The sequence below is a fragment of the Ranitomeya variabilis genome, chromosome 4 (assembly GCF_051348905.1).
Source record: "Ranitomeya variabilis isolate aRanVar5 chromosome 4, aRanVar5.hap1, whole genome shotgun sequence".
Taxonomy (NCBI): Eukaryota; Metazoa; Chordata; class Amphibia; order Anura; family Dendrobatidae; genus Ranitomeya; species Ranitomeya variabilis.
The window spans coordinates 398685649-398713158 of NC_135235.1; the positions used below are offsets into that span (position 1 = coordinate 398685649).

General features: G+C 43.5%; 1 protein-coding gene across 2 annotated transcripts in view; it reads left to right on the forward strand.

Moving 5' to 3' along the window:
• The window catches only part of LOC143764887 (uncharacterized), a 53621-nt gene extending 34043 nt beyond the window's left edge, over window positions 1-19578 (forward strand). For both annotated transcript variants that reach the window (XM_077250961.1, XM_077250962.1), the window contains 2 exons: window positions 6478-6568; window positions 17915-19578. In XM_077250961.1, the coding sequence (XP_077107076.1) occupies window positions 6478-6568; window positions 17915-19419 (1596 nt within the window). In that variant the 3' untranslated portion in view covers window positions 19420-19578. The remainder of the gene's footprint in view (window positions 1-6477; window positions 6569-17914) is intronic.
• The last annotated feature ends 7932 nt before the right edge of the window (window positions 19579-27510 follow it).

Sequence of the window (27510 nt, forward strand, 5' to 3'; positions counted from 1 at the left end):
CTCTGCACCGTTCATAATTGCCCCATAGCTGTGCCATATAGTGCTCTGCACCGTTCATTATTGCCCCATAGCTGTGCCATATTGTGCTCTGCACCGTTCATAATTGCCCCATAGCTGTGCCATATAGTGCTCTGCACCGTTCATAATTGCCCCATAGCTGTGCCATATAGTGCTCTGCACCGTTCATTATTGCCCCATAGCTGTGCCATATAGTGCTCTGCACCATTCATAATTGCCCCATAGCTGTGTCATATAGTGCTCTGCACCGTTCATTATTGCCCCATAGCTGTGCCATATAGTGCTCTGCGCCATTCATTATTTCCCCATAGCTGTGCCATATAGTGCTCTGCACCGTTCATAATTGCCCCATAGCTGTGCCATATAGTGCTCTGCACCGTTCATAATTGCCCCATAGCTGTGCCATATAGTGCTCTGCACCGTTCATTATTGCCCCATAGCTGTGCCATATAGTGCTCTGCGCCGTTCATTATTGCCCCATAGCTGTGCCATATAGTGCTCTGCACCGTTCATTATTGCCCCATAGCTGTGCCATATAGTGCTCTGCACCGCTCCTTATTGCCCCATAGCTGTGCCATATAGTGCTCTGCACCGTTCATTATTGCCCCATAGGATGTGCCATAGAAAGCTGTGCCATAGAAAGCTGTGCTGCTGCTGCTGCAATAAAAATAATAAAACACATACTCACCTCTCTTGCTTGCAGCTCCTCAGTGTCCCGTCCCGGCGTCTCTCTGCACTGACTGATCAGGCAGAGGGCGCCGCGCACACTATATGCGTCATCGCGCCCTCTGACCTGCACAGTCAGTGCGGAGAGAGAGACGCTGGGAAGACAGAGCGGCGCCCGGCGTGTGGAATGCGGACAGGTGAATATGACATACTTACCTGCTCCCGGCGTCCCGCTCCTTCCCCTGGACAGCTGGTCTTCGGTGCCGCAGCCTCTTTCTCTGTCAGCAGTCACCGTTACCGCTGATTAGAGAAATGAATAGGCGGCTCCGCCCCTATGGGAGTGGAGTCCATAGTCATTTCTCTAATGAGCGGTCCCACGTGACCGCTGAACAGGGGAAGAGCTGCGGCACCCGGAGACCGTGGGACGGGCAGGGGGAGCGCCAGGAGACCCGGAAGCAGGTAAGTATACCTCAGCGCCCTCTCCCCCTCACCCGCCGACCGTGACTCGAGTATAAGCCGAGAGGGGCACTTTCAGCCCAAAAATTTGGGCTGAAAATCTCGGCTTATACTCGAGTATATACGGTAGTTGCTTTTTTCTTGCCATAATACAAATTCTAACAGTCTATTCAGTAGGACTATCAGCTCTGTATCCACCAGACTTCTGCTCAACACAAATGATGGTCCCAACCCCATTTATAAGGCAAGAAATCCCACTTATTAAACCTGACAGGGCACACCTGTGAAGTTAAAACCATTCCCGGTGACTACCTCTTGAAGCTCATCAAGAGAATGCCAAGAGTGTGTAAAGCAGTCATCAAAGCAAAAGGTGGCTACTTTGAAGAACCTAGAATATAATACATAGTTTCAGTTGTTTCACACTTTTTTGTTAAGTATATAATTCCACATGTGTTAATAAAAGTTTTGATTCCTTCAGTGTGAATTTACAATTTTCATAGTCATGAAAATACAGAAAAATCTTTAAATGAGAAGGTGTGTCCAAACTTTTGGTCTGTACTGTATTTCGCTACATATCAATAAGGCATGATCATCAATGCTAGAGTCGGGGACAATATTATAAAATTTGCCACCCTTAAGGGGATTTTATGTGCAGTGGTGTCTGGGTATACTGAGAATGTTATAATTGAGGAAAAACATCAAATGAAAGGGAATCTTGTGGACATAAGCAACTCCTCAAGGAAGATAGCAAGAATCATCCTGAGGAACAAGTGGTGTATAGTCATGCAAATTGCAGCTGAATGCAGCATCAGTACTCCAAATATTATGTCTGAATGTGCTTGGTCTTCCTTCGTACAGATGGACTGTACCATTAGATGACCAGGTTTCAGTGCTATTGTTGTCTACAGGAAATGAAAAAAAAAACTTCATTTGTCAAAAAAGCACAAAAATGTTATCACTGAGCAGTGGAAAAACATTGACTGATCAGGTGAATCCAAATTTACGTTGCCCTTGCAAAATACAGCATGAATTTATGTAGCCTTCTTGTCAGATGTCAACATTTCTGGTGGAGTAATTGTGCAAGAATGTTTTCTATACACATTCTGGGTCCTCAGATACCTATCGTAGGATGTACCAATTTTTGTAGAGACCACATCACATTTGTAGTGTCTTTGGGGGTCCTATATGACAGGAAATACAAAAAAGTTACACCATTTTAAAAACTGTACCCATCAAAGTGCTCAAATCCACATTCAAAAAGTTTGCTAACCCTTTAGGTGCTTCACCGGAATTAAAGCAATATGGAAACAAAAAAAATAATATTTTAATTTCTCACACAAAAATATTGCTAAACCCCAAATTTTTCATTATCACAAGGGTATCATGGAAAAATCGACCATATAAGTTGTGCAATTTTTCCTGAGTACACCGATGCCCCATATTTGGTGGAAAACTATTGGGTGAGGGGCAGGGCTTGGAAGGGAAGGAGCACCATTTAATTTTTGGAGTGCAAAAATGGCTAAATAGCTAGCTGACGCCATGTTGCTTTTGCGGAGCCCCTGATGTGCCTGAACAGTGGAATCCCGCCACAAATGACCCCATTTTAGAAACAACACCCCCTCAAGGAATTTATGTAGAGGTTTGGTGAGCACCTTGAACCCGCAGATTCTTCACAGAATTTTATAACATTGAGCTGTGAAAATGAAAAATTAGCTATTGCCCCAAATTTTTCATTTTGACAAGGGTAACAGGAGAAAATGAAGCATACAATTTGTGCAATTTCTCATGAGTACACCGATACCCTGTATGTGATGCAAAACTACTGTTAGGGTACACGGCAGAGCTCAGAAAGGAAGGAGTGCCAACTTAATTCTAGAGCACAATTTTGGCTGGAATAGATTGCGGACACCATGTCACATTTGAAGAGCCCCTGACATGACAAAACAGTAGAAACTCCAATAAGTGGCCCCATTTTGGAAACTGCACCTCTCGAGGAATTCATCTAGGGTAGTGAGCATTTTAATTCCCAGGCAATACACAAAATTCTATAGCATTTGGCTAAATTAAAAGTTACCATTTTTTCCATTAAAATGTTGCTTTTGGCCTCAAGTTTTTAATTTTCAAGCTGGATAATAGAAGAATATGAATGGTACAATTTGTTACCCAATATCTCCTGAGTACGCCATGTGTGGTTGAAAACTACTTTTGAGGCTCCGTACAAAACTCAGAAGGGAAGAAGCGCCATATTGGCAGATTTTGCTGGAATGGTTTAAGGGTGCCATGTCACATTGGTAGAACTTCTGAGGTGCCAGAACAGCAGAACCCCCCTTCCCCCATTAGGGACCTCATTTTACAAACAACAGCCCTCAATTAATCTGGGGATGCAGTCAGCATGTTGACACCATATGTGCCTCCGAATTTTATACCATTGGGTGGTGAAGAAAGAAAGAGAATAATTACTAAAATGTTGTTTTAGCCCCAAGTTTTTAATTTTTTTTATAAGAGCTAATAAGAAAAAACAGACTTTACAGTTTTTGCGATTTCTCCTGAGTGCGCCAATACCTTACATTTAATCGGGAGCTACTTTTCAGGCACAGTGCGAAGCTCAGAAGGGAAGAAGCGCCAGATTATTATGCAGATTTTGCTAGAATGGTTTGAGGGTGCCACACCCACTGGAAGAGCCCCTGAGGTGCCAGAACAGCAAAAAACCCATAAGCAACCTCATTTTGCAAACTAAACTTTTTAGTGAATTTATCTATTGGTGCAGTGATCATATTGACACCACAGGCGTGTCAAATAATTTTATACCATTGGGTAGTGAAGAATAAATAATTATGTTTTTATCTAAAAAAAAAATTTAGCCCCAGATTTTACATTTTCACAAGGGAAAATGGGTAAAAATGGTACCAAAAGTTGTTACACAATTTCTATATGTAGTTGTACAGTACTGCTTAGCAACACGGCAAGACTCTGGAGGGAAGGAGCACTATTTGATTCTTGGAGAACAAATTTTCGTAGAATAGTTTGCAGACTCCATTTACAGAGCCCATAAGTGCCAGAAGAGCAGAGTCCCACTCAAGTGACCCCATTTAGGAAATTACGCACCTCTTGGAATTTACCTTCGCATGTAGTGAAGATTTTGACTCCATGGATGTTTTCCATAAACAAGCAACAGTGGATGTTACTGAGTGAAAATAGCGAATCTGCTGTTGTAGTGCCCATACATTGTAGTGCCAATACATTGTTTCCAGATCGTGCTTCTGGAGACATGCACCTGTAAATTAAGCGGGCACTCATACCTATAGAAATGCCAAACATGTGGATGCTAAATGTGGTTTAAGCACACTGGGGCTTAGAAGGGAGGGAGGCTTTTGGATTTGAGATGGCAGATTTCACTGGATTTCTTTTGGGGGGGCATTTCGCTTTCATAGCTTTTATATTACCGGTAATATGGAAGTGCCCTATATTTCCATTGATAGATGATGAAACTTAGTGGGGACTTGCTTTTTTTATGGATTAAGTTGACGCTTTTGCAGGGAACATTTTACGTAATATTTGGGATCACATTTATCCTGTGCTCTATACTAAGCACTTGCATCAGTGTTTCCATCGACATCTCCGAATGAGATGATTTGGATGAAACCCCCGGGGGAGCCATACACTATAATAAGGCAGCAGAGTTACTTCGGGCTCTGTATGTCCTCTCAGCGTTGTCCGTCTTTTCACAGGTGCATAAAACTGTGGAGTCTTCTGCGCTTTTATACACACTTAAAAAGACGAACACTTCTGGATCATAGGCCAGACAGAGTCCACAGTGCCTCCATCTGCATCATTATAGGGAATATTCCACTGGGTGCTTCCATAATAATGTATTTCAAAGAATTACTTGGAAAACCTGCTGTGAGCACTCAGCGTAGTGTGCAGCATAAATGTGAGCCGAGCCATACTGCGATCTTTGGAGGGCAGAATGAACAAATCAACAGCAGGTGAAGACATTTTATGCCGTTCCTCGTACGATATAAGTGATTAGACGATATTGTTAGTGATATTGTTAATAAAGGGTTTATCCAGTCAAAACCAATAAGTCTGCAGTCACTCTGTGACGCAGTGAGTGCGCTGTGGGGATTCCCCAGTTTCAGACTGGGGACTGGAGGGTATGTATGCATTATACATATTCCCGACCAGTGAGCATGGCCTCGCTCCATACACTTGTATAGAGCAAGATCTTGGTCCATACAAGTGTATGGAGAATGAGGCTGCACCCACTGACTGGGAGTTTATAAAATGCATACATACCCTCCAGTCCCGGGTCTGAAACTGGCGAATCCCCACAGGGTGACTACAGACTCATCGGTTTTGACTGGATAAGCCCTTTATTAACAATATGATAATATGAGCCCTCAGACTATAAAGGAAACCGTTATAGCCTTAGTGACAACCTCTATAATATGAATAGTCCACCTGATCATAATGCTGGTATTCCTATACAGATAAATATAAGGTACAATGCATATCCATAAAATAAATAAAGATGCCATGAATGGTATAATACCTGTTGCACATGAATATAGGAGAACATGAGCAGATAGGCTGGATAGAATGGCGTCCCCCTCACCCCAACGCGTGTTTTGCCTTTTGCTTCTTCGGGGGGGTTAATTTGATGATTCTTTTCTTTACTTCGTATGATTATCTTTGTATTGAAGCTTGTGTATTAGTGGGTCTGGAGAAATAATCCTAGTTTCAAGTGCACAGAAGCTCCTGAATCATGGAGTTATAGTAAGGAATCCAAAAAGTTTATAAACTTCCACGGTCTGGTATAAAAATTACATTCCTTTATTCAAACATGGTTAAAAATGCATATAGCAATGGGACATGGTCATGAGCCCATCCTGTGCAGTTCAGATATGTCCACCTTTTAATAGCTACATGTGTTTTAACCATGTTTGAATTAAAGACTGTAATTTTTGTACCGACAGTGGAACTTTTATCAACTTTTTGGATTGAACGTGCTACTACATGGGTGTCTTTAATAAGTTGGCCATGCAGTGTATGTTTTATACTTGGTGGAGAATGCAGGATGAAAATTGATCATAGATATTAGATGTTGTTTGGATCTTCTCACAGATTTCTGGTTATGTAGACCGCTGTTTAGAATTAAGAGCCCACAGGTATAATTTATATATGACCATTGTGGTATGGTGCTCTGTCCCTCTTTGATACTGCTGTAATTTTATTTTCGGTGTTCATGTTAGTTTATGATCTTTTCTTCATCTGTTCTTCAAAATAATTTCTTACATCTTCTCCATCTCTCTGTGACTTTTACAATATTTGTTTCAGGGTAAAGATCTAAACCATATTAATAGTACCGAGACATATGTGTGGGGTGATGTGCATTGGAAAGAAGAAATTCCTACAGATAACCACACATGTGAGTAATGACCACTAAATACAGATAAGTCACAGATTGAACTCATTCACTGACTGCTACAGTTGTGTTGAATAATTTTTAGAGTTAATTCACGCATTTTTTAGGTGGATTTTACACCTAAAGAGCAAAAAATACCTTTTTACACTATTTGTATAGTTGTCTCTCGACTTCAGAAGATATTTTTCTGATTTCATAGTCCTGTCTAACACAGGACACTGTGTTCAGTGGATCTGTCATCTGGGACATTTTAAGCTTGTCAATGGCAAAGATTTGAACTAAGGAGCCATGAAATTAAAAGGAAGAAACATTACCAGTGAGCCACAGGCTACAGTGTTTCATACAAAGAATATTTTCAGTCTTAAAACCTCAGTAGCATTTGTTAGCCAGCGGCTTTCACGACAGTGCATTAATAAGGCAGTGACCCAGAAAAGTTCAACTTAAATGACTTTATTTTGGCAACTTACAAAAATGACTCAAATGTTATCCTTCGGTTCGCAGCCATATTGTTCGTTACAGTCCATATCAATCCATTGCGACTGCACCACCATATCACTTGTGGGTGCATCAATGGCTTTGATTAATCCCTGGTTCTGGCCTGTGTTCAATCTGACACAGACCTGTCCTACACAGAGCCCCTGCTATGATGCTTAGAAAACTAATACTGACAGAGCCAAACTCTAATTGAAAGTTTAAATGGGAATCGTGGACATGGGCCACTCCCAAGACCCGGAGTGGAGGGAGATCCGTCCGACAATCCTTCCTGTAGATCTCTTCAAAAGTAAAAGCCCGTGTCAGGTTATCCTAAATCAGACTTGGTCAAATACAGTAGCTTGACCAAGTCCACACTCTCTCTTTTTTTTTTGCGTTGTAACCACATCGGTGGCTGTAAATTACAATGCTCTCCAGTGGGTTCAGTATGTTTCTATCCACATCCTGGGGGACACGTAATGACCCTCGTATATGATCCCCCTTACTACCCCACATATTCTTCTTTTCAAGTATAACATGCTGATATATTAATGGCTCAATTGCGCTTATTCTTTCGCAATAGCATTCTTGTAAGTTATAGAGCTGTAAAAACATGAATCATGTAGAACTTTTTTCTCCATTCTAAAAAAAAGGACTCTAGCAGAACCTAGATGTACCTCATGATAATCAATGGGTCCACTCTGTTTCCATTTAGATCAGTTATGCAACAGATTAGTTTTGGATGTAAATTGCTGTCTGTTCACAAATTGGAACAGACTAATTAAACTCCCAAACGCAAAAAGCTGGCCATCAAAAAAAAAATATGTTCGAATTTCATCCATAGGTACAGGTCCTTCTCAAAAAATTTGCATATAGTGTTAAATGTCATTATTTACCATAATGTAATGATTACAATTAAACTTTCATATATTATAGATTCATTATCCACCAACTGAAATTTGTCAGGTCTTTTATTGTTTTAATACTGATGATTTTGGCATACAACTCCTGATAACCCAAAAAACCTGTCTCAATAAATTAGCATATTTCACCCGACCAATCAAATAAAAGTGTTTTTTAATACCAAACAAAAAAACCATCAAATAATAATGTTCAGTTATGCACTCAATACTTGGTCGGGAATCCTTTGGCAGAAATGACTGCTTCAATGCGGCGTGGCATGGAGGCAATCAGCCTGTGACACTGCTGAGATGTTATGGAGGCCCAGGATGCTTCAATAGCGGCCTTAAGCTCATCCAGAGTGTTGGGTCTTGCGTCTCTCAACTTTCTCTTCACAATATCCCACAGATTCTCTATGGGGTTCAGGTCAGGAGAGTTGGCAGGCCAATTAAGCACAGTAATACCATGGTCAGTAAACCATTTACCAGTGGTTTTGGCACTGTGAGCAGGTGCCAGGTCGTGCTGAAAAATGAAATCTTCATCTCCATAAAGCATTTCAGCCGATGGAAGCATGAAGTGCTCCAAAATCTCCTGATAGCTAGCTGCATTGACCCTGCCCTTGATGAAACACAGTGGACCAACACCAGCAGCTGACATTTTGGCATTTTGGCATTTCCTTCTCCCCAGTCTTCCTCCAGACTCTGGCACCTTGATTTCCGAATGACATGCAAAATTTGCTTTCAGCAGAAAAAAGTACTTGGGACCACTTAGCAACAGTCCAGTGCTGCTTCTCTGTAGCCCAGGTCAGGCGCTTCTGCCGCTGTTTATGGTTCAAAAGTGGCTTTACCTGGGGAATGCGGCACCTGTAGCCCATTTCCTGCACATGCCTGTGCACGGTGGCTCTGGATGTTTCCACACCAGACTCAGTCCACTGCTTCCTCAGGTTCCCCAAGGTCTGGAATCGGTCCTTCTCCACAATCTTCCTCAGGGTCCGGTCACCTCTTCTCGTTGTACAGCATTTTCTGCCACATTGTTTCCTTCCAACAGACTTACCATTGAGGTGCCTTGATACAGCACTCTGGGAACAGCCTATTTGTTGAGAAATTTCTTTCTGGGTCTTACCCTCTTGCTTGAGGGTGTCAATGATGGCCTTCTTGACATGTGTCAGGTCGCTAGTCTTACCCATGATGGGGGTTTTGAGTAATGAACCAGGCAGGGAGTTTTTAAAAGCCTCAGGTATCTTTTGCATGTGTTTAGAGTTAATTAGTTGATTCAGAAGATTAGGGTAATAGGTCATTTAGAGAACCTTTTCTTGATATGCTAATTTATTGAGACAGGTTTTTTGGGTTATCAGGAGTTGTATGCCAAAATCATCAGTATTAAAACAATAAAAGACCTGACAAATTTCAGTTGGTGGATCATGAATCTATAATATATGAAAGTTTAATTGTAATCATTACATTATGGTAAATAATGACATTTAACACTATATGCTAATTTTTTGAGAAGGACCTGTATATTAGAAAAAAAAGCATGACAAATGGCTTATAAAAAGTGACACTTGGACCAAAAAATGGAAAAATGGATCCAGCACATTTAAAAAGATTTGAAAAACATTGGAATACCACTCCTGCACAGGCGTACTTTTCTGTCCTGCCCTCAACAGGGCAGAGAAGTATGCCTGCACAGGAACACAATGCCAGGGGAGACTGTGTGAGGTAGGCTGGTGAGACAAAGAAAAACATCCAAGCCTGGCTATATTTTGCCAAAAGCATGTGGAAACACATATTATGTTCTGATGAAACCAGAGTTCATGTTTTTTCCATAATCCCAAAAGTTATGTTTGACTCAACCCTAAGCATACCTCCAAATATCACAGAATGGCTTAGACAGAAGAAGATCAGAGTTTTCAAATAAACCAGCCAGAGTCCAGTCCAGACCAATTGAAAATCTATCGGTGATCTGAACAGGGCTTCACAGTGGAGATACCCTTGCAATCTGGCAGATTAGGACCTCTACTGCAAGGAAGAGTGGCCAAAAATTGCCATTTATAGATGTGCCATGATTATAGACTGCTACACAAAAATACCGAATGCTGCCATAAATTCCAGATGTACTTCAAAAAGTATTAGTTTAATTTTGTGAATATTTATGCAAAAACAGTATTTTAGTTTGTTTTTTTTTTTTCTTCCACCCAAAAATATTTCAGTTAATTTTTTCAATTGAATTATTACAGATTATGGGTGACATTAAAAATGAAAACAGTTCTGAAATTATTCTTCTTGGTATGATTTTTTACATGAGAAAAACTTGGCATTTTAACATGGGTGTGAAGACGTTTTATAATCACTGCAAAATCAACTTCATTACCTACAGAAACTTAACCACTTATGTGATTACTTGTTTTGGTGCACAAAGATGTCCAGAACTTTTAAACTAGGTCTCTTTATAAATAGGATTATACAATAGTGAAAAACACCTTTTTTTTAATTGTTGAATTTTGTGGTGACCTCTGTCACGCACAATGTAGGGAAGACTTAAGTGCAACACAAAGGGATGAGGGGAAGGGAGCCCAACACTAGGGGAGTGAATACCCCTGGGCAGATCTAACGTTACCTTTTCTGCGCTAAGCGTCTCTATATTAGTTCCGTGCCTATCGCTGAGCAGGATGCCTAAACCCTGCCTGACCCTAGCAATAAGCCCTGCTTAGGGAAGGATGGGGTGAGCACTGTTTGATCCCTGCTGTAACTAAATACAGATGGCACAGACAAACAAAGAGAACACTTAGCTTTGAGTGGACTCAGAAACACAGATGTCCTCCAAACTCCAAAGAGGAAAATAGACGACTGCTTTAGCTCCAAGCCACAACAGTGGCAAACGGAAACATCACCGGCAACTTCCAGCAGCAAGCTGGGAGTCTATAAACTCCCCGGTCCAGTTGTGTCAATTCGAGCTGGGGAAAGTTGCCACTGGGTCCTAAAGTCAGAAGGACTATGAAAGAGTCTGCAAAGCCAACCGCTGAGACCTTCTGCAGCTAGATGCAGTACGACTGTCTGCGGTCTCTGACAGACCCATGACAACTTTTTACTAGGAGATTAGCTTCACACGAGCGTCTTCTAGCTGTCAGTACTCACAGGTAACTTGAGACTGTATTTGATCATCTTGGAGCTGATCATTGTCTGAGTCTGACATTCTGGCTATTCTTGCATCCATTTGAATGGTAGTCTTCTGTTTTCTTCCACGTCTCTGTGGTTTGGCTTTCCATTTTAAAGCATCGGAGATCATTTTATCTGAACAGCCTATCATTGTCTGCACTTTTTTATAAGTTTTACCCTCTCAAATCAACTTTTTAATCAAAGTACGCTGTTCTTCTGAACAAATACTCAAACGACCCATATTTCTCAGGCTTTAAAGGAGAAATGCAGGTACAACATGTCCTGGCTTCACCCTTAAATAAGGGCCACCCGATTCACATCTGTTTCTTCACAGAGTTATTGACCTCACTAATTGAACTCCACACTGCTATTATTTTGAACACACCCATTTTCGATTAAATATTCTAATACACTGTTAGGACTGGCGGAGCGCACCAAATAATATAAAGGGAGATATGAGGTGCGTTCGCAGCCCAGGGTCCACCGTGCAGAGATAGAACCTGCTGCTAAGTAATGGTGGAACAAGATGGCGGATGAACACTTGCTCACACAAGGGTTAGACTTCACCCAGTGTGAATGGAAGTGAACTCTGTTGCTTCACAGTCACAGGGTGCAGCTGGTAGACGCTAGTGGGATCCCTATGCTTCACCCCCACTATACTGGTGATTGGACTCGCTGTGACCCTCGGTGGCTTTTGAGCCCACGCCTGAGGATGCCCTGAGTCAGATGCCGAGTCCAAGCGGGAATTCTCACCCTACGCTGACCGGAGGTATAAACGCGGCTGTGCTGCCTAGATATGGCGCTGACTGTTTGCTCCACTCACCCTAATAGCCAAATAACAAGAGGGATGGGGATCATTAAGGAACTTTCACCAGTCTCAAACACTCAGCACTCACACACCTAGTCAGGTTTATACTAGCGCATGGCCAAGCAGCCATGCAAACCTTTTATATCTGTAGCCTTCTGGGACCTTCCTGGTGGTCCAATCGGAGCTGCTACAGGACCTGAGCATGTGACCTCTGACCTCCAATTAGAGGTCGTCCCACGGGCCTGAGAGGTGGTCCCACGGGCATGCTCCGTAGACGAAAACCAGGACTTAGTCCCTGGAACGTCTGCTCACCCCTGATCAATGCTGGTTACAAAGGCTGAACCTGTAAAGGAAGTTGTAACCAGATGCAGAGCATCAGCTTGAGCCAGACGCTGGGACCGACATCTCTGCTGAGCAGACTCCACTGCAGCCGGAGAAGGATGGGAGACCACAGATGACATGGTTCGAGATTCCCCCTGTGCAGCGGCGGGAACTCGACACCTAACATACACATACTCAAAAAAACATGCAGATCATGAATGCTGAGTCTGTTGGTTTTCTTAGAATCTACTGCAGGAACTGGTAAATTGTTTTACATGGGGTAATATAATTTATAACAAAAACAGTGATTAATCTGGTTAGTGATATTGGACTGCTATTAAATTGAACACTACTGTACCACCTAGTAGAACCGACTTTCAGATACCTTTATGAATTTCCACTGAACATGTAACTGTTGGTGCATGGTGAAACATGAACGTACGAATAGCATGGATTCAACAGAAAAGTGAAATTCAACCTGGTGGCCTAGCATCATAATCTTTTAGTACTGTGATATATGTGATGGTGTAGTGACCCCTGTGGCAGTTAGGGGGCGCTCTGTGCGCTCTGGGAGATATGCATGGAAGCGTATCTGTTGTGGTGATATTCATGGTGTACCTGTAATCGGCAGTGTTATGAATGGCCGATGTGTGTCGCGGAAGGAGTCTGCGTAGTAAGTCAGATGTATTGTGGTTATGCTGGGACCTGTAGTCCCTCAAGAGTTTTGTTGCAATGTGTATAGTTAAGTTTGGGTGACTTACTAGGCTAGTCATGAGAGACGGGAGGGTCAGACTAGCCACACATCCACACACACATCCAGGGGTGTGGTTTCAGGTATATAATGTGACCAGGATGTGGGTCACATGGGAGGCGTGTCCGGCAGGTCCTGTGTGAAACCTGTGTGGTTCCTGTGTATGGACCTGGCCGGGGGGATTGTCCTAGGAATGACTAGGGTCCCGGGGATTGTCCTAGGAATGACTAGGGTCCCGAACAACGCTGACCGGTGGGACCGTCCTAGGAATGACTAGGGTCCCGGGGACTGTCCTAGGAATGACTAGGGTCCCGAAGATGCTGGACTGTCCTAGGAATGACTAGGGTCCTGAATGCTGCTGGATTGTCCTAGGAACGACTACGGTCCTGCAAGCACCAGAGAACGAGGTGAAGGTGCTGGATTGGCCTGGGAATGACCAGGGTCCTACAAGCACCTGAGAACATGGACTAGGCCACCGGCGTGATCCTGGTAACCTAAGGTAACGGGTGGAGGACGGGGTCCAGGACCTAAGCTGATAGGTGGAGGACGGGGTCCAGGACCTAAGCTGACAGGCGGAGGACGGGGTCCAGGACCTGTTGTGACAGGTGGAGGACGGGGTCCAGGGCCTAAGCTGATAGGTGGAGGACGGGGTCCAGGACCTAAGCTAACAGGTGGAGGACGGGGTCCAGGACCTGTGGGTACGAGGTGAGCACCAGGATCTGCGGGGCCGGTGTCTGTTACTGTGTGGGAAGCTGGAGTCCTTCGGTGAGGTCTGGACTGGCTACTGTGTGCCGGACAGGCGAGTTGGTGATCCCCGTTAGGCAGCTTACCCGGAAGAGGGTTAACAGAGTGTGGGGAAGCTGGAGTCCTTCGGTGAGGTCTGGACTGACTACTGTGTATTGACCAGGCGAGTTGGTGATCCCCGTTAGGCAGCTTACCCAAAGGCTGTTGGAAGAGTCGGCAAGGTGGAGCAGGAGCTCCCGTCAGGTACCAAAGAGACTGTTGGTGCCTGTTCTGTTCTATGTAATGAACTGTGTTTAAAACCCGGTTTATGTGGCTTAATAAACCGTATGGACTGTTTTGATATAAAAACCCATGCTGTGTGCTTAAATATCGCGGCTAAGCGAGTGTCCCCCAACACTCTCAGTAAGAGAAACCTTACAATTGGTGGAGAATTTTGGCAACGATCCCGCTAGCACGTGGAGTTAATTGCTGTGGCAGAGCCACGAAGGTGACAAGCGCCTAGCTGTAACTCGGCGGGGTTACGAAGGTGACAAGCGGCAGCGGTGGAGCCGTGCAGAGCCGTGTGGAGAGTAGCCATGGTTGCAGCGAGAGGTTCCACAGCAGGCGGAGCTACAGTGACTTGTGGCTAGCAGCACCTGGAGGTGCCGGTTGTGTGTGACTGCAGCGGGAGCTGTGGCGGTACCAGCAAGAGCTGGTGAAAAGTGACATAGAGAAAAAAAATAAAAATTTTTTCTCTTTTTGTGCAGACTCTTAAAGGGCCAGTACAAGCCCAGAGACGTTGGGGTGTACTGTGTGTACTGGGGCCTGAGTGCCGTGGGAAAGTTCACGGGGTGTATCCCAGGGAGGGGAGTATCCCTAATAGTGAGCAGGAACCCAAATGGAGATAGTTGCCCAAAAGGGGGCGGAGTCCCAAAAAGGGGCGGTAACCCGAATAAGGGTAATGGCCCAAAAAGGGGTGGAATCCCGAAGGGGGGCTGAATCCCGAACCGGGGTGGTGTCAAAAAGCGAAGCACTTACCCAAGAAGGGGGTGGAGCCAAAAAAGGGGTGGCAATCAGTGAGGAGCCACGTCTGTGTACTTTTTGGCTGGATGGAAAGTGTGTGCGGTGATTGATAAACCCGGGGAGAGAAGCGTCCGTGCTGAGAACCCGTCTAGGAGACTTTCTGTCACCTGGGGACGCTGAATGTCTCCTGGTAGCCACTATATATATTGTCGCACCGGAAGTTTCCACATACCGTGAAGTGGCTGTAGATCCGATCTTGCCGTATCCTATGGTAATAGGACAAGATTTGGCAGCACTGTGGGAAAAGGGTGACGTGTTTGTGGGTATAATTTGGATGTCAGTTAGTAATGTTGAGAGTGCGCCCCCTAGAGGTGACAGTCCTAATGTAGGCCTGACCAAGGGAAAAGGTGCGATTGCCCAACTAACTGACCTGACGTCACTTGAAGGGTGCCACAATATGACTGGTAGTGGTCTGTTGGATAAGACAAGTGGAACTGACACCCAGACAGAGAGTGACTTGCGGGGTCAACGTACTGTGGGGTGTGACACAGACTCTACGGGTGACTGTGACCAGTCATGGCCAGTAACAAAGGCAGGTGCCGGGCTGACGGTTGGTGGGGACTCCCATTCAGACGGTGATGCCAGTAAGAAAGAGACAGTGAAAGAATATGCTGAACTCCTGAGACAAGAGGCTGAGCACAGGGTGAATGAGCTGGAGAAGGAAGTCTCGGAGCTCAGAAGTCACCTGTTAACCTGGCAAGGTGAGAGTCAAGCCTTAAAAGAAGATGTGAAAGGGCTCAGAGAAGCATTAAGGGGTCGTCTACAAGAGAAGAAGATGCTGGTCGAAGACTCACATCTGCTAATGCCCATTTTGACCAGGGGTCTGGAAGAGGGTAAAGCTGAAGAAGAGTGGGCGTTAAGAGCCGAACAAGAGAGTCACCCGGTTGGGGCAGGTGTCTTGTTGGAAAGGACAATGGCAAAACACGGGCCGTCCGTTCCTGAAGAAAGTGAGGATCCCCTCTTCAAGTGTGTGATAGATGTACCCGAAGAGGCGCAAGATGCATGTACCGGTGAGGGTGTGCATGAAGCCTTTGAAAAGTCAGTAAAAGCGTATGGTGTGCATTGGGCACTAGAGATGAAACAGTTGGTGGTACTGTCGACTAAGGAAGTCACAGTGAAGCGAGGACCGGTCCTGAAGAATATGCGTCTATGGTGCTTCTGCATGAAACAGATGATCCTGTTAAGGGATAATGAAGCAACTCGACGTTTGGAGCAGGCCAGGGAAGCTCAAAATCGCCTGGGCCTGGTGGAATGGCTGATCGCCAAAGAAGAGTTAGAGGCAGTAACTCCTCAGTTAACTCAGTGTTGAGTGACCTAGGTGGGAGACCTGGTAGAGAAAATGTAGTGACTAAGGGTTGGTGACACAGACAGACTGTGATTTAAGGGCTAAACTCAAGGCCTACGTGTTGACCGCTGGGCGCGGGGTAACCCAACAAGGGTACGAGTATGATTATGAGTGTTGCTCAAAACCGTTTGAGACAGTCTTCTCGTCTGGTGGGACAAGAGAGTGTGTGTGACCTGTCTCGAGAGTCCAGGTGTTTGTCAGGTGTTCAACCCTACGGGTGTGAACAGAGGGGGAGGATATGTGATATATGTGATGGTGTAGTGACCCCTGTGGCAGTTAGGGGGCGCTCTGTGCGCTCTGGGAGATATGCATGGAAGCGTATCTGTTGTGGTGATATTCATGGTGTACCTGTAATCGGCAGTGTTATGAATGGCCGATGTGTGTCGCGGAAGGAGTCTGCGTAGTAAGTCAGATGTATTGTGGTTATGCTGGGACCTGTAGTCCCTCAAGAGTTTTGTTGCAATGTGTATAGTTAAGTTTGGGTGACTTACTAGGCTAGTCATGAGAGACGGGAGGGTCAGACTAGCCACACATCCACACACACATCCAGGGGTGTGGTTTCAGGTATATAATGTGACCAGGATGTGGGTCACATGGGAGGCGTGTCCGGCAGGTCCTGTGTGAAACCTGTGTGGTTCCTGTGTATGGACCTGGCCGGGGGGATTGTCCTAGGAATGACTAGGGTCCCGGGGATTGTCCTAGGAATGACTAGGGTCCCGAACAACGCTGACCGGTGGGACCGTCCTAGGAATGACTAGGGTCCCGGGGACTGTCCTAGGAATGACTAGGGTCCCGAAGATGCTGGACTGTCCTAGGAATGACTAGGGTCCTGAATGCTGCTGGATTGTCCTAGGAACGACTAGGGTCCTGCAAGCACCAGAGAACGAGGTGAAGGTGCTGGATTGGCCTGGGAATGACCAGGGTCCTACAAGCACCTGAGAACATGGACTAGGCCACCGGCGTGATCCTGGTAACCTAAGGTAACGGGTGGAGGACGGGGTCCAGGACCTAAGCTGATAGGTGGAGGACGGGGTCCAGGACCTAAGCTGACAGGCGGAGGACGGGGTCCAGGACCTGTTGTGACAGGTGGAGGACGGGGTCCAGGGCCTAAGCTGATAGGTGGAGGACGGGGTCCAGGACCTAAGCTAACAGGTGGAGGACGGGGTCCAGGACCTGTGGGTACGAGGTGAGCACCAGGATCTGCGGGGCCGGTGTCTGTTACTGTGTGGGAAGCTGGAGTCCTTCGGTGAGGTCTGGACTGGCTACTGTGTGCCGGACAGGCGAGTTGGTGATCCCCGTTAGGCAGCTTACCCGGAAGAGGGTTAACAGAGTGTGGGGAAGCTGGAGTCCTTCGGTGAGGTCTGGACTGACTACTGTGTATTGACCAGGCGAGTTGGTGATCCCCGTTAGGCAGCTTACCCAAAGGCTGTTGGAAGAGTCGGCAAGGTGGAGCAGGAGCTCCCGTCAGGTACCAAAGAGACTGTTGGTGCCTGTTCTGTTCTATGTAATGAACTGTGTTTAAAACCCGGTTTATGTGGCTTAATAAACCGTATGGACTGTTTTGATATAAAAACCCATGCTGTGTGCTTAAATATCGCGGCTAAGCGAGTGTCCCCCAACACTCTCAGTAAGAGAAACCTTACAGTACCTAATTTATCGTCTAGTTTCTTAGTTGATAATTGAAATGCATAACATTTTATATGGAAATGTTCTAAAATATATAATAATATTAATGTTAATATTTCAAGGCAGCGTTATTAAAAGATTATAAAATAAATTTTATTTTTGACAGATGAATGTACCAGGAGCTCAGATGGACATCTAATATTTTCAGGTTTTACAGAAGATGAGCTTGATGTAACATCAGATACATTTGAAGAACATGCCTTTATCCCAAAGGCACCTCCAGCCCTTCACAGTAAAGAACTATCCTCTGACCTTTTTCAACAGGTCTTATCTTTTACTTCAAAGAACAAAATGCAAAACAAATGTCAAAGAAGGGCTGATGAACATGAACTATCTGACAAAACGGGGAAAACATTGTCATGTTTAGAATGTGGAAAATGTTTTAGTCAGAAATCAAATCTTGTTAGACATCAGAGAAGTCACACAGGGGAGAAGCCATTTTTATGTTCAAAATGCGGGGAATGTTTTAATCAGAAATCAAATCTTGTTAGACATCAGAAAAGTCACACAGGGGAGAAGCCATTTTCATGTTCAGAATGTGGGAAATGTTTTACAGAGAAATCACATCTTGTTACACACCAGAGAAGTCACACAGGGGAGAAGCCATTTTCATGTTCAGAATGTACGAAATCTTTTACAGAGAAATCATATCTTGTTACACATCAGAGAATTCACACAGGGGAGAAGCCATTTGAATGCTCAAAATGTGGGAAATGTTATAGCAAGAAATCCAAACTTGTTACACATCAGAGAATTCACACAGGAGATAAGCCATTTTCATGCACAGAATGTGGGAAATATTTTAAATCAAAATCAAATCTAGTTACACATCAAAGGATCCACACAGGGAAGAAGCCATTTTCATGTTCAGAATGTGGAAAATGTTTTACAGAGAAATCACATCTTGTTACACATCAGAGAAGAAGTCACACAGTTGAGAAGCCATTTTCATGTTCAGAATGTGGGAAATGTTTTAGTGAGAATTACAACCTTGTTAGGCATCAGAAGATTCACACAGGAGAAAAGCCATTTTCATGTTCAGAATGTGGAAAATGTTTTAATGAGAAATCACATCTTGTTATACATCAGAGAACTCACACTGGGGAGAAGCCATTTTCATGCTCAGAATGTGGAAAATGTTTTAACTGGAAAACTAATCTTGTTACACATCAGAGAATTCACACAGGGGAGAAGCCATTTTCATGTTTAGAATGTGCAAAATCTTTTAAAGAGAAGTACAGTCTTGTTACACATCAGAGAACTCACACAGGGGAGAAGACATTTTCATGTTTAGAGTGTGGGAAATACTTTAACAAGAAATCAGATCTTGTTAGACATTGGAGAATTCACACTGGGGTGAAGACATTTTCATGCTCAGAGTGTGGAAAAAGTTTTAATGAAAAATCAGACTTTGCTAGACATCTGAGAATTCACACAGGAGAGAAACCATTTTCATGTTCAAATTGTGGGAAATGTTTTAGTCAGAAAATCAATCTTGTTAGGCATCAGAGAAGTCACACAAAGGAGAAGCCATTTTCATGTTCAGAATGTGGAAAATGTTTTACAGAGAAATCAAGTGTTATTAGGCATCAGAGAACTCACGCATGTTAGTAGACATTTTCTTTTTATATCATTTTATTGACATGTGCAAGAAAAAAATACAAGTTATAGTCAAAGCCACGTGTCTACAAGAGAATGAGAAAACTATTTAGAGCACTAAATGATTATTAAAACATGTATACAATTACCATTGATTATTTATTAGCCATTAAAAAGCAATTAGTATCCATATAATATGAATCATGTACACTGTTTTTACAGCATCCTAAATGGATTGTCAAGTTATGCTTTCTTCCATCCGATTTGAGACCATGGCTTACATAGAACTCATAGTAAAAGTACGAATTGCATCCCAACCCCTTAAAAAAACACAGAGAAGAGAAAAATGTATAAATGTATTGTTATGAAAAAATGCAAAAGCACAATAGGATCTTATCTAATGTAAACAACTGGTACAGAAGTATTAGAACTGCTCACCTAATAGGGTTGGAATAAAGATGCTGCAGCTTCCTGGGGATATGTCAGAAATAGAAAGGAAGTTGTTCTCCGCTTGCTGGAGTCTTGACAAACCAGTAGTAAGGATGAAAATGTAGGTTTATTTGTCTACGAGTTTATTAATAACAAATTTTTATCCACTAAAGCCAGGAAAAAAAAGCTCCACAGAGGGTGCAGAGCTGGCAAATCACAGCAAAAAGGGAAAAACAGGATCACCCTGATTCTGAACTAAGGCTACAAACAAAATCTAAACAGATTTTTAACCCATCTATCCATCACCTTACTAAGGATGAGACGGCTCCAAAGGTCTATAATTTTGTCCAACTTATAAAACCAAAGACGTTCATTTATTTTTGGATTTCCATGCTTTTATTAGAAAAATAACACTAAAAAGGCATTTCCTTGTAAATAGTAAAAAAGAATTACCCTTTAACACTTGGGATTTAGCTGATAATTATTTACATGTGGATCTCAACACAAAATCTTCTTTTTACCCTTCTAGTATAGTAAATGGCAGTACATCAGTATATTTTATGATCTGGTACGAAATAAATTTAAGCCATCCCTTACACTAAAAAATCAAACAAAAAATTTGACTTCCCAAGAGAAAGCAGCCTTATGATCTGTCCTTAATAATACAGACAATATTATCAGATCAGCGGATAAAGGTTAGGAAGAGAGCAGAATCTTGTCCTATCCTTTATATTTCCAAAAGATAACAACTGACCCCTTTCCCCATATAACCAGTCAATAAAATTCTCTAATTGAGAAGTGAATAACAATGAATATTGTGAATAAGAAAGAAAAGAAGTCTTTGAGTCTTTGAGAACAGATGCCCTACAACCCCATTTTACTACCTAAGATTGCCTAAGGGTACCGTCACACAGTGCAATTTTGATCGCTACAACGGCACGATTCGTGACGTTCCAGCGATGCATTTACGATATCGTTGTGTCTGACACGCTACTGCGATCCGGATCCCCGCTGAGAATCGTACGTCGTAGCAGATCGTTTGAAACTTTCTTTCGTCGTCTAGTGTCCCGCTGTGGCGGCATGATTGCATTGTGTGACACAGGTTGTATACGATGTGCGCACAGTAACCAATGGCTTCTACATCGCAAATACGTCATGAAATTATCGCTCCAGCGCCGTGTATTGCAACGTGTGACCGCAGTATACGACGCTGCAACGTCACGAATCGTGCCGTCGTAGCGATGAAAATGGCACTGTGTGAGGGTACCCTAAGATTCACAAAGATCTTGTGAATCCTCCTGGCCATCCGATCATCTTGGGTATTGTGTCCTTAACAAGTAATTTGTCTGCCTATGTAGACAAAATCATGAAGCCACATGTATGTAATTGATCTAAGTTACATTAGGGACTTCACGGAATTAATTGGCCCACTTCGTGATCTCTTTATAACAATGGATGTATCAGCCCTGTATTCTAACATTGAACATGACATTGGTCTTCTTTGTTTTGAAAAATGTGTGCATAGTGATCCTAGACTATAAAAAATATATTTCATTATGCAGGGACTAGCTTTTGCTTTAAAGAGCAATTATTTTAGTTTTCTTGGAAATTTTTAGCACCAGAAATAGGGGACTACAATGGGATCGAGGGTAGTGCCTACCTATGCAAATCTGTTTATGGGTCTATTTGAACAAGTGTTTATACATCATAACTCTTTAGGCAAAAATCTTGTGATTTACAAACATTTTATCAATGCCCTGTTTCTTATTTGGGACAATACATCCCATAACATGGGAGAATTCATTGAGGGGCTTGATCAAAACAAATGGGGTTTTTGTTCTCTTCAATCTTTAACACCAATACTATTGATTTTCTGGACATCACCATTTTTCCATACTGACCAGCATATCCACTACAAGACTTTTTTCAAGAAAGTAGATTCAAACAGCTACATACACTATAAAACTAGCCTATACTATAAATGGTTAAAAAACATACCTGTTAACCAATTTAAAAGAATCATAAAATCATAAAAATTGTACCTCCTGATTCTGATTTCCTATCCCAAGCTAACACTTTACAAAATTGGTTTGTTGAGCAAGAATACCTGTGGAAACTAATAAAAGCAGTATTTAATGCTACAAAGCATTAGTCAGGACCGTATGTTGCATAAGGCATCTGTACCTCCTGAGAAGAAACATGAATTTAACCTCTGAGTCTTTACAACCTTTAAAAGTTCAGCAATAAATGAAATACACAATATTCTAAAATATAATATTAGATGACCCGATCCTTGGTTCTTATCTGCCAAGAAATCCTAGTGTTACATTCCGGAGGGCATCGACAATCAGGAATATTATAGCACCTAGTCGAATACGTACAAATTCAAACAATAATGGGATCAATTATTGGGAACCTATTCACAGTGTCTTCAAATGTAATTAAAAGATGCCTCTGTTGATGGTCTATTATGCACAAAACTTCCTCCTTCGTGTCCTCAAGAAGTAATGAAATATTCCCAATAAAAAGCTTTTTAACATGTCAATCTAGCTTTGTTATCTATCTAATACAATGCCCCTGTGACAAACAGTTTGTAGGGAGAACAATCAAACCCATACATGTGCATGACAGCGTGGCAATCACTGCTTCTGACCAGCGGTAAAATCATTACTGCCAGTCAGACAGCCACGGTTCCCATGCTGTCATAAGACAACGTAAGCCTGCAGTTGTGTTCAGAGGTAAAAACTTTACCTCCAGTCACTGGCGTCATCTTATGGGACTACTGCTCCCATCAGCCTACACCTGCTGCCGCTATTAACCGCGAGAGCAGGCGGCAGCTAATGGGAGTATTCATCCGCCTGTGCTTTAAATAATTAAAAAGCAAAACGGTGTGGGTTCACCTGTATTTTTGAGAACCAGACAGGCAAAACTGACAGCTGGGGGCTGCAACCTGGCCCCACGAAACCTCTTTCTTATTAGAGGCTTGGAGGTTTTTTTTTTAAAGTATAGGTCTCCTGTCTCTTACATCTAGGACATAGGATCCCTTAGGATCCAGTTCCTCCTCTCCAAAGAAACCGAGGAGATGTCCGCCATGTAATGCTAAATTGCCAGAAACACAAGGAACAACTGTGTGGATTGTATAATGACAATCCTTAAAGAGAAAAAATCCTCATGTATGGCCGATATGTGGTCTATGATCAGAGCACAGTCTCTGGGCTCATGCAACCTCAGATGGTTCAGAGTACATCCTGTCATAACAAAGCTAGATGGGAGACGAAAGAATTGTCAGAGGAAGAAGTGTATTCATATTACTCTGATCAAAACCTAGCAGGCGAAGAAGATCCTCCCAGGCTCCCTCAGAAGAGAGAAAGAAATACTTTTTATTGTCCGAAAATACTGACGATTTGTTACGAGCGGTGCAGAGTACCATTAAGATTGAAGATACTTGGTTGCCACACTCAGTACAGGATGAGATGTTTGGAGGACTGAGGACCCAAAGAAGTAGTGTTTTCAGTCAACAAACACATAAAACAAATGATTATGGATGAATAGTAAGATAAGGAGTCAAGGCTCTTCATTCCCAGGGATTTTTAGGCTCTGAGCCAAAGGAAGTCAAAGTTTGTGAAGAAATCCTAAAAAATGACATTCCTATAGCCAGAGTGGCTAAGAAAACCTCAATACCCTTTGATTATTCTTTATGTCTCCAAGACACCATGGATAGAAAGGCTGAGGGGTGCTAAGGAGGAGCTGGGAGGCATCAGCCGCCATCATTTGGGCCAACATAGCCGCCACCTCGGTAGCTAGGTCCATGTGCCTGTGGATAGATGAGCTTACAGCCCAATTAAAATTTAAACTCCCAGAGTAGTGGTTTTAGAATCACTTCTTATTTTAAAAACAGCGTCACAGTTCATGGCGGACGTTTCAGCAGAATCTGTGAGGTTTGCAGCCAGAAGTAATGTTTTGTCTAACTCAGCGAGGTGAGCTATCTGGCTGAAAACATGGTCAGGGGATATCCACTCTAAAAATAAACTGTTCTATCCCATTTTCATGTGTACATGTCTTCAGGCCCATCTTAGACTAAATTCTAGAGAGGGCCTCTGATAGCAAGGAAAGTTTTCCAGAGGAAAAAATCAGGAGGTATAATTCCTTTCCCAGACCTCGTCCATCCCAGAGACAGGATTTGAAGGGGAAGGGTAAAATAGGAAGGTTGAGTTACCCCAAGGGAGGTAAGGGTAGAGTTACCCAATTTACTTCAGGCCCACTAGAGATACCCTGACATCAGGAGGGCCGGGAGGAGGCTTTGTTTTTTTCTGGAGGGTTGGCAGGCCATCACAGAAAAGTGGTGGATTCTACAGACCGTAGGGGAAGCTTACAAGATAGTACCACCTCACCATGTCTCAGTCCCCTTCCTCTTTAAAGAGACTCTGGGCAGATGTCAGAGATCTACTAGAATCCGGAGCAGTCAGTTCGGTACCCCTCTCAGAAATAGAATAGAGCCATTATTCCTCTCTTTTCTCTATAAAAAAGCCTTCTGGAAAATTCTGTACCATCATAAACCTTTGTAAGGTTGGCCTCAAATAGACCATAAGGTATATTGGATGGCTGTCAAATTGTGATCGCTCGAGCAAGTGATGGATAGAGACGGAGTGTATCTGTATCAAATGCCATAAATTTATTCAATCAGATCTTGCCTTTATGTACTCTTTTGAGTGGGTGTATACATCCTTGTTTTACATCCTGTTAAGCGCATGTCAGCTGTTTATTACAAATGAGATCATTATTATTGATCAGGTGATTTTTAATTAAAAGTGCAATATGAACAGATGTTTAATTATGTAAGGTACCAATGTCCATGTAATTAGCCTTATCCCAACAAAGTTTACAACCGTTATCTGTATAAGCTGGCTATTCGTATTATTCATCTTAGGTCAACGTAACCCTGGGCGCAGTCAGCAACTTGAATCAAATGTCAGAATGACATAGGAAAGCTAACATGTCCTGTTACAATTCTTGATATATAATATATATATATATATATACATATATATAGAATCTCTTAGGCTATGTGCACACGTCAGGATTTTGTCAGGATTTTGTCAGGCTTTTTCATCAGGTTTTGTAGCCAAAACCAGGAGTGGGTGATAAATGCAGAAGTGGTGCATATGTTTCTATTATACTTTTCCTCTAATTGTTCCACTCCTGGTTTTGGCTACAAATCCTGAGGAAAAATCCTGACAAAATCCTGACGTGTGCACATAGCCTTAAGGTGGTCTCTGACTTCCCTATGACTTTAAACCTCTATATCGGTGGGTCAGGTGCAAAAATTTCAAGATGGAGATGATAACAGTAACTATTCCGTTAATATGGAGGAATTCAGTAATGTGCACATTAGATCTAAGAGATGCATATTATCATGCGGCCAGTCATCTTGTCTGCCAACTGTTCCTGAGATTTGCACTGGAGAATCATGGAATAATCCACAATTTCCAGTTGCATTGCCTACCATTTGGCCTGTCCTCAGTACCGCGTATCTTAATAAAGATAATGACAGAGGTGGCTGGCTTCTTGAGAAGTGAAGGGATAATTGTCATCCCGTACTTGGATGATCTCCTCTTGGTGGACTCAGCAAATCTTCTCAATTAAAATTTTGCCAAAATTATCTGCAAGCTAAAAAATCTAGAGTGGTGCATCAACTGGGAGTAGTCCAATCTACAACTGGACACAGAATGTATTTTTTGGAGTCCTCCGTGACTAGCATAGTGCAGTATCCTCTCTTCCCCTTATAAAAAGGGAAGAAATCAAAATTAGGATTCGATCCTTTCAGAGGAAGAGAACAGTATCGGTCAGGCACACTATGAGAATCCTAGGATTGATGACATCTTGCAACCCAAGTGTGCGGAGGAGGAAGGCACACTCAATAGGACTGAAGGAAGCAATTCTGTGAACCTGGAGCAGACATCCATCTGAACTAGACAAGAAAATTAATATATCCACAAGTCTAAAATCCTCCCTGTGATGGTGGACGTCCCCAATAAAGCTCCAGAAAGGGGTACCATGGATCCTATCCCCATTCATCCGGGTTACTAACAATGCAAGCCAACTAGGCTGGGGAGCAGAAGTAAAGGATCAATACCTTCAGGGTACATGGTCCCCAGAAGATCGCAGGAGGTCATCCAACTACAGAGAATTAAGAGCAGTGAGAGGGACTCTCTAGCAATAACAGAACATTCTCAGAGATCAAAATGTGAAGATCTTTTCATACAACATAATAACTGTCTCCTTTATCAGGCATCAGGGAGGTCCGAAAGGCCAGTTCCTGCAGACCTTATCTGGGCAAATATATCATTCCATTTCCATTTCTGCAGTCCACTTGAAGACTTCCCAAAACAAAGTTGTGGATTTTCTCAGCAGGAAGACGGTATGGTCCTCTGAATGGGAGTTAATCACAGTAGTACTTCATCAGTTAACCCAGAGATGGCATACCCCAGAGGAGGATCTATTTGCGTCTCGAAGAAATATGAAAATTACATGATTCTTCTCCATAGATCCCGAGGACAACCCGGATGGGGTGGATGCCTTATCTCAGAGATGGAAAGGAAATCTTCTATATGCGTTTCCTCCTTTGCCTTTGATCCCAAGAGTCCTAAGGAAGATCCAAGAAGATCATTTACTCTAAGGTATGGAAAAAAATTCTGCTCCCATGTCAGAATCCATGGGGATGTCTTTCCAGCCTGACATTCCTAAAATTCTAGAGTTTCTCCTGCTGGGATTTGAGAAAGGACTAAACCTAGAACACTGAATCTCCGCTCTTAGCGCCTTTTTAGATTACCAACTAGAGGAACATCCCTGGGTGGCTAGATTTGGTAGACCAGTCACCAGATTGAAACCTACAAGTAAGGAGTCAGGACCATCATTAGACCTAAATCTAGTGCTAGTTGCTTTGTGCAAACCTCCTGTTACGTTTTCAGAGGCGTGATCGAGAGTGGACCCTCTGGACCGTGGAAGGGACCTACCCCTGGGCGAGCAGACCTAGAGTTAACCAACCCCTATACAGGGGCTGTCAGGCGCAGGCCCAGAGACAGGGCCGGCATCAGCACCCGGCGCACCCGGGCAAGTGCCGGGGCCCTGGCGAGACGGGGGGCCCACTCACGCTGTCTGGGATATAGCACACACACTGGTGTAAGGGGCGCACGGTCAGAATTTTCATAAACTAGAGCGCTGTGTGTGTGGAGGGAGCAGCAGGAGTCATTGTGACAGACAGCTGGGAGAGGAAGCCAGTGCTGAGCAACAGGAGGGCGGGACTTTCCAGCATCCAATCCCGGCTGAGCGCCTTACTACAGTATTCTCCAGTCACAGTCAGGAGTGAGTCACAGAGCAGAGAAGTCCCCCCCCCTCCCCTGGTGAGTGTTGTCTGAGGCACCTGTGTTTAATTGTATGGATGGTGTCCTGACAGGCTTTAGTCCAGTCCCTGCAGCTGACCATCCTCACTGAGTCCGCTACTGTGCTCATTGACAGCGTCAGTCAGCACAGCAGCTGCTATGTCCTGAGTCACTCTGACCCCTGTCTGTATCTTCAAAAGAGCAGAGCTGAGTGCCCCTTCCCCCTTCACCTCCTGCAGAGAAGCATAAGACTGCTGAGCCCAACCTGCCCCCTGACAGGACACAGCAGCCCCCT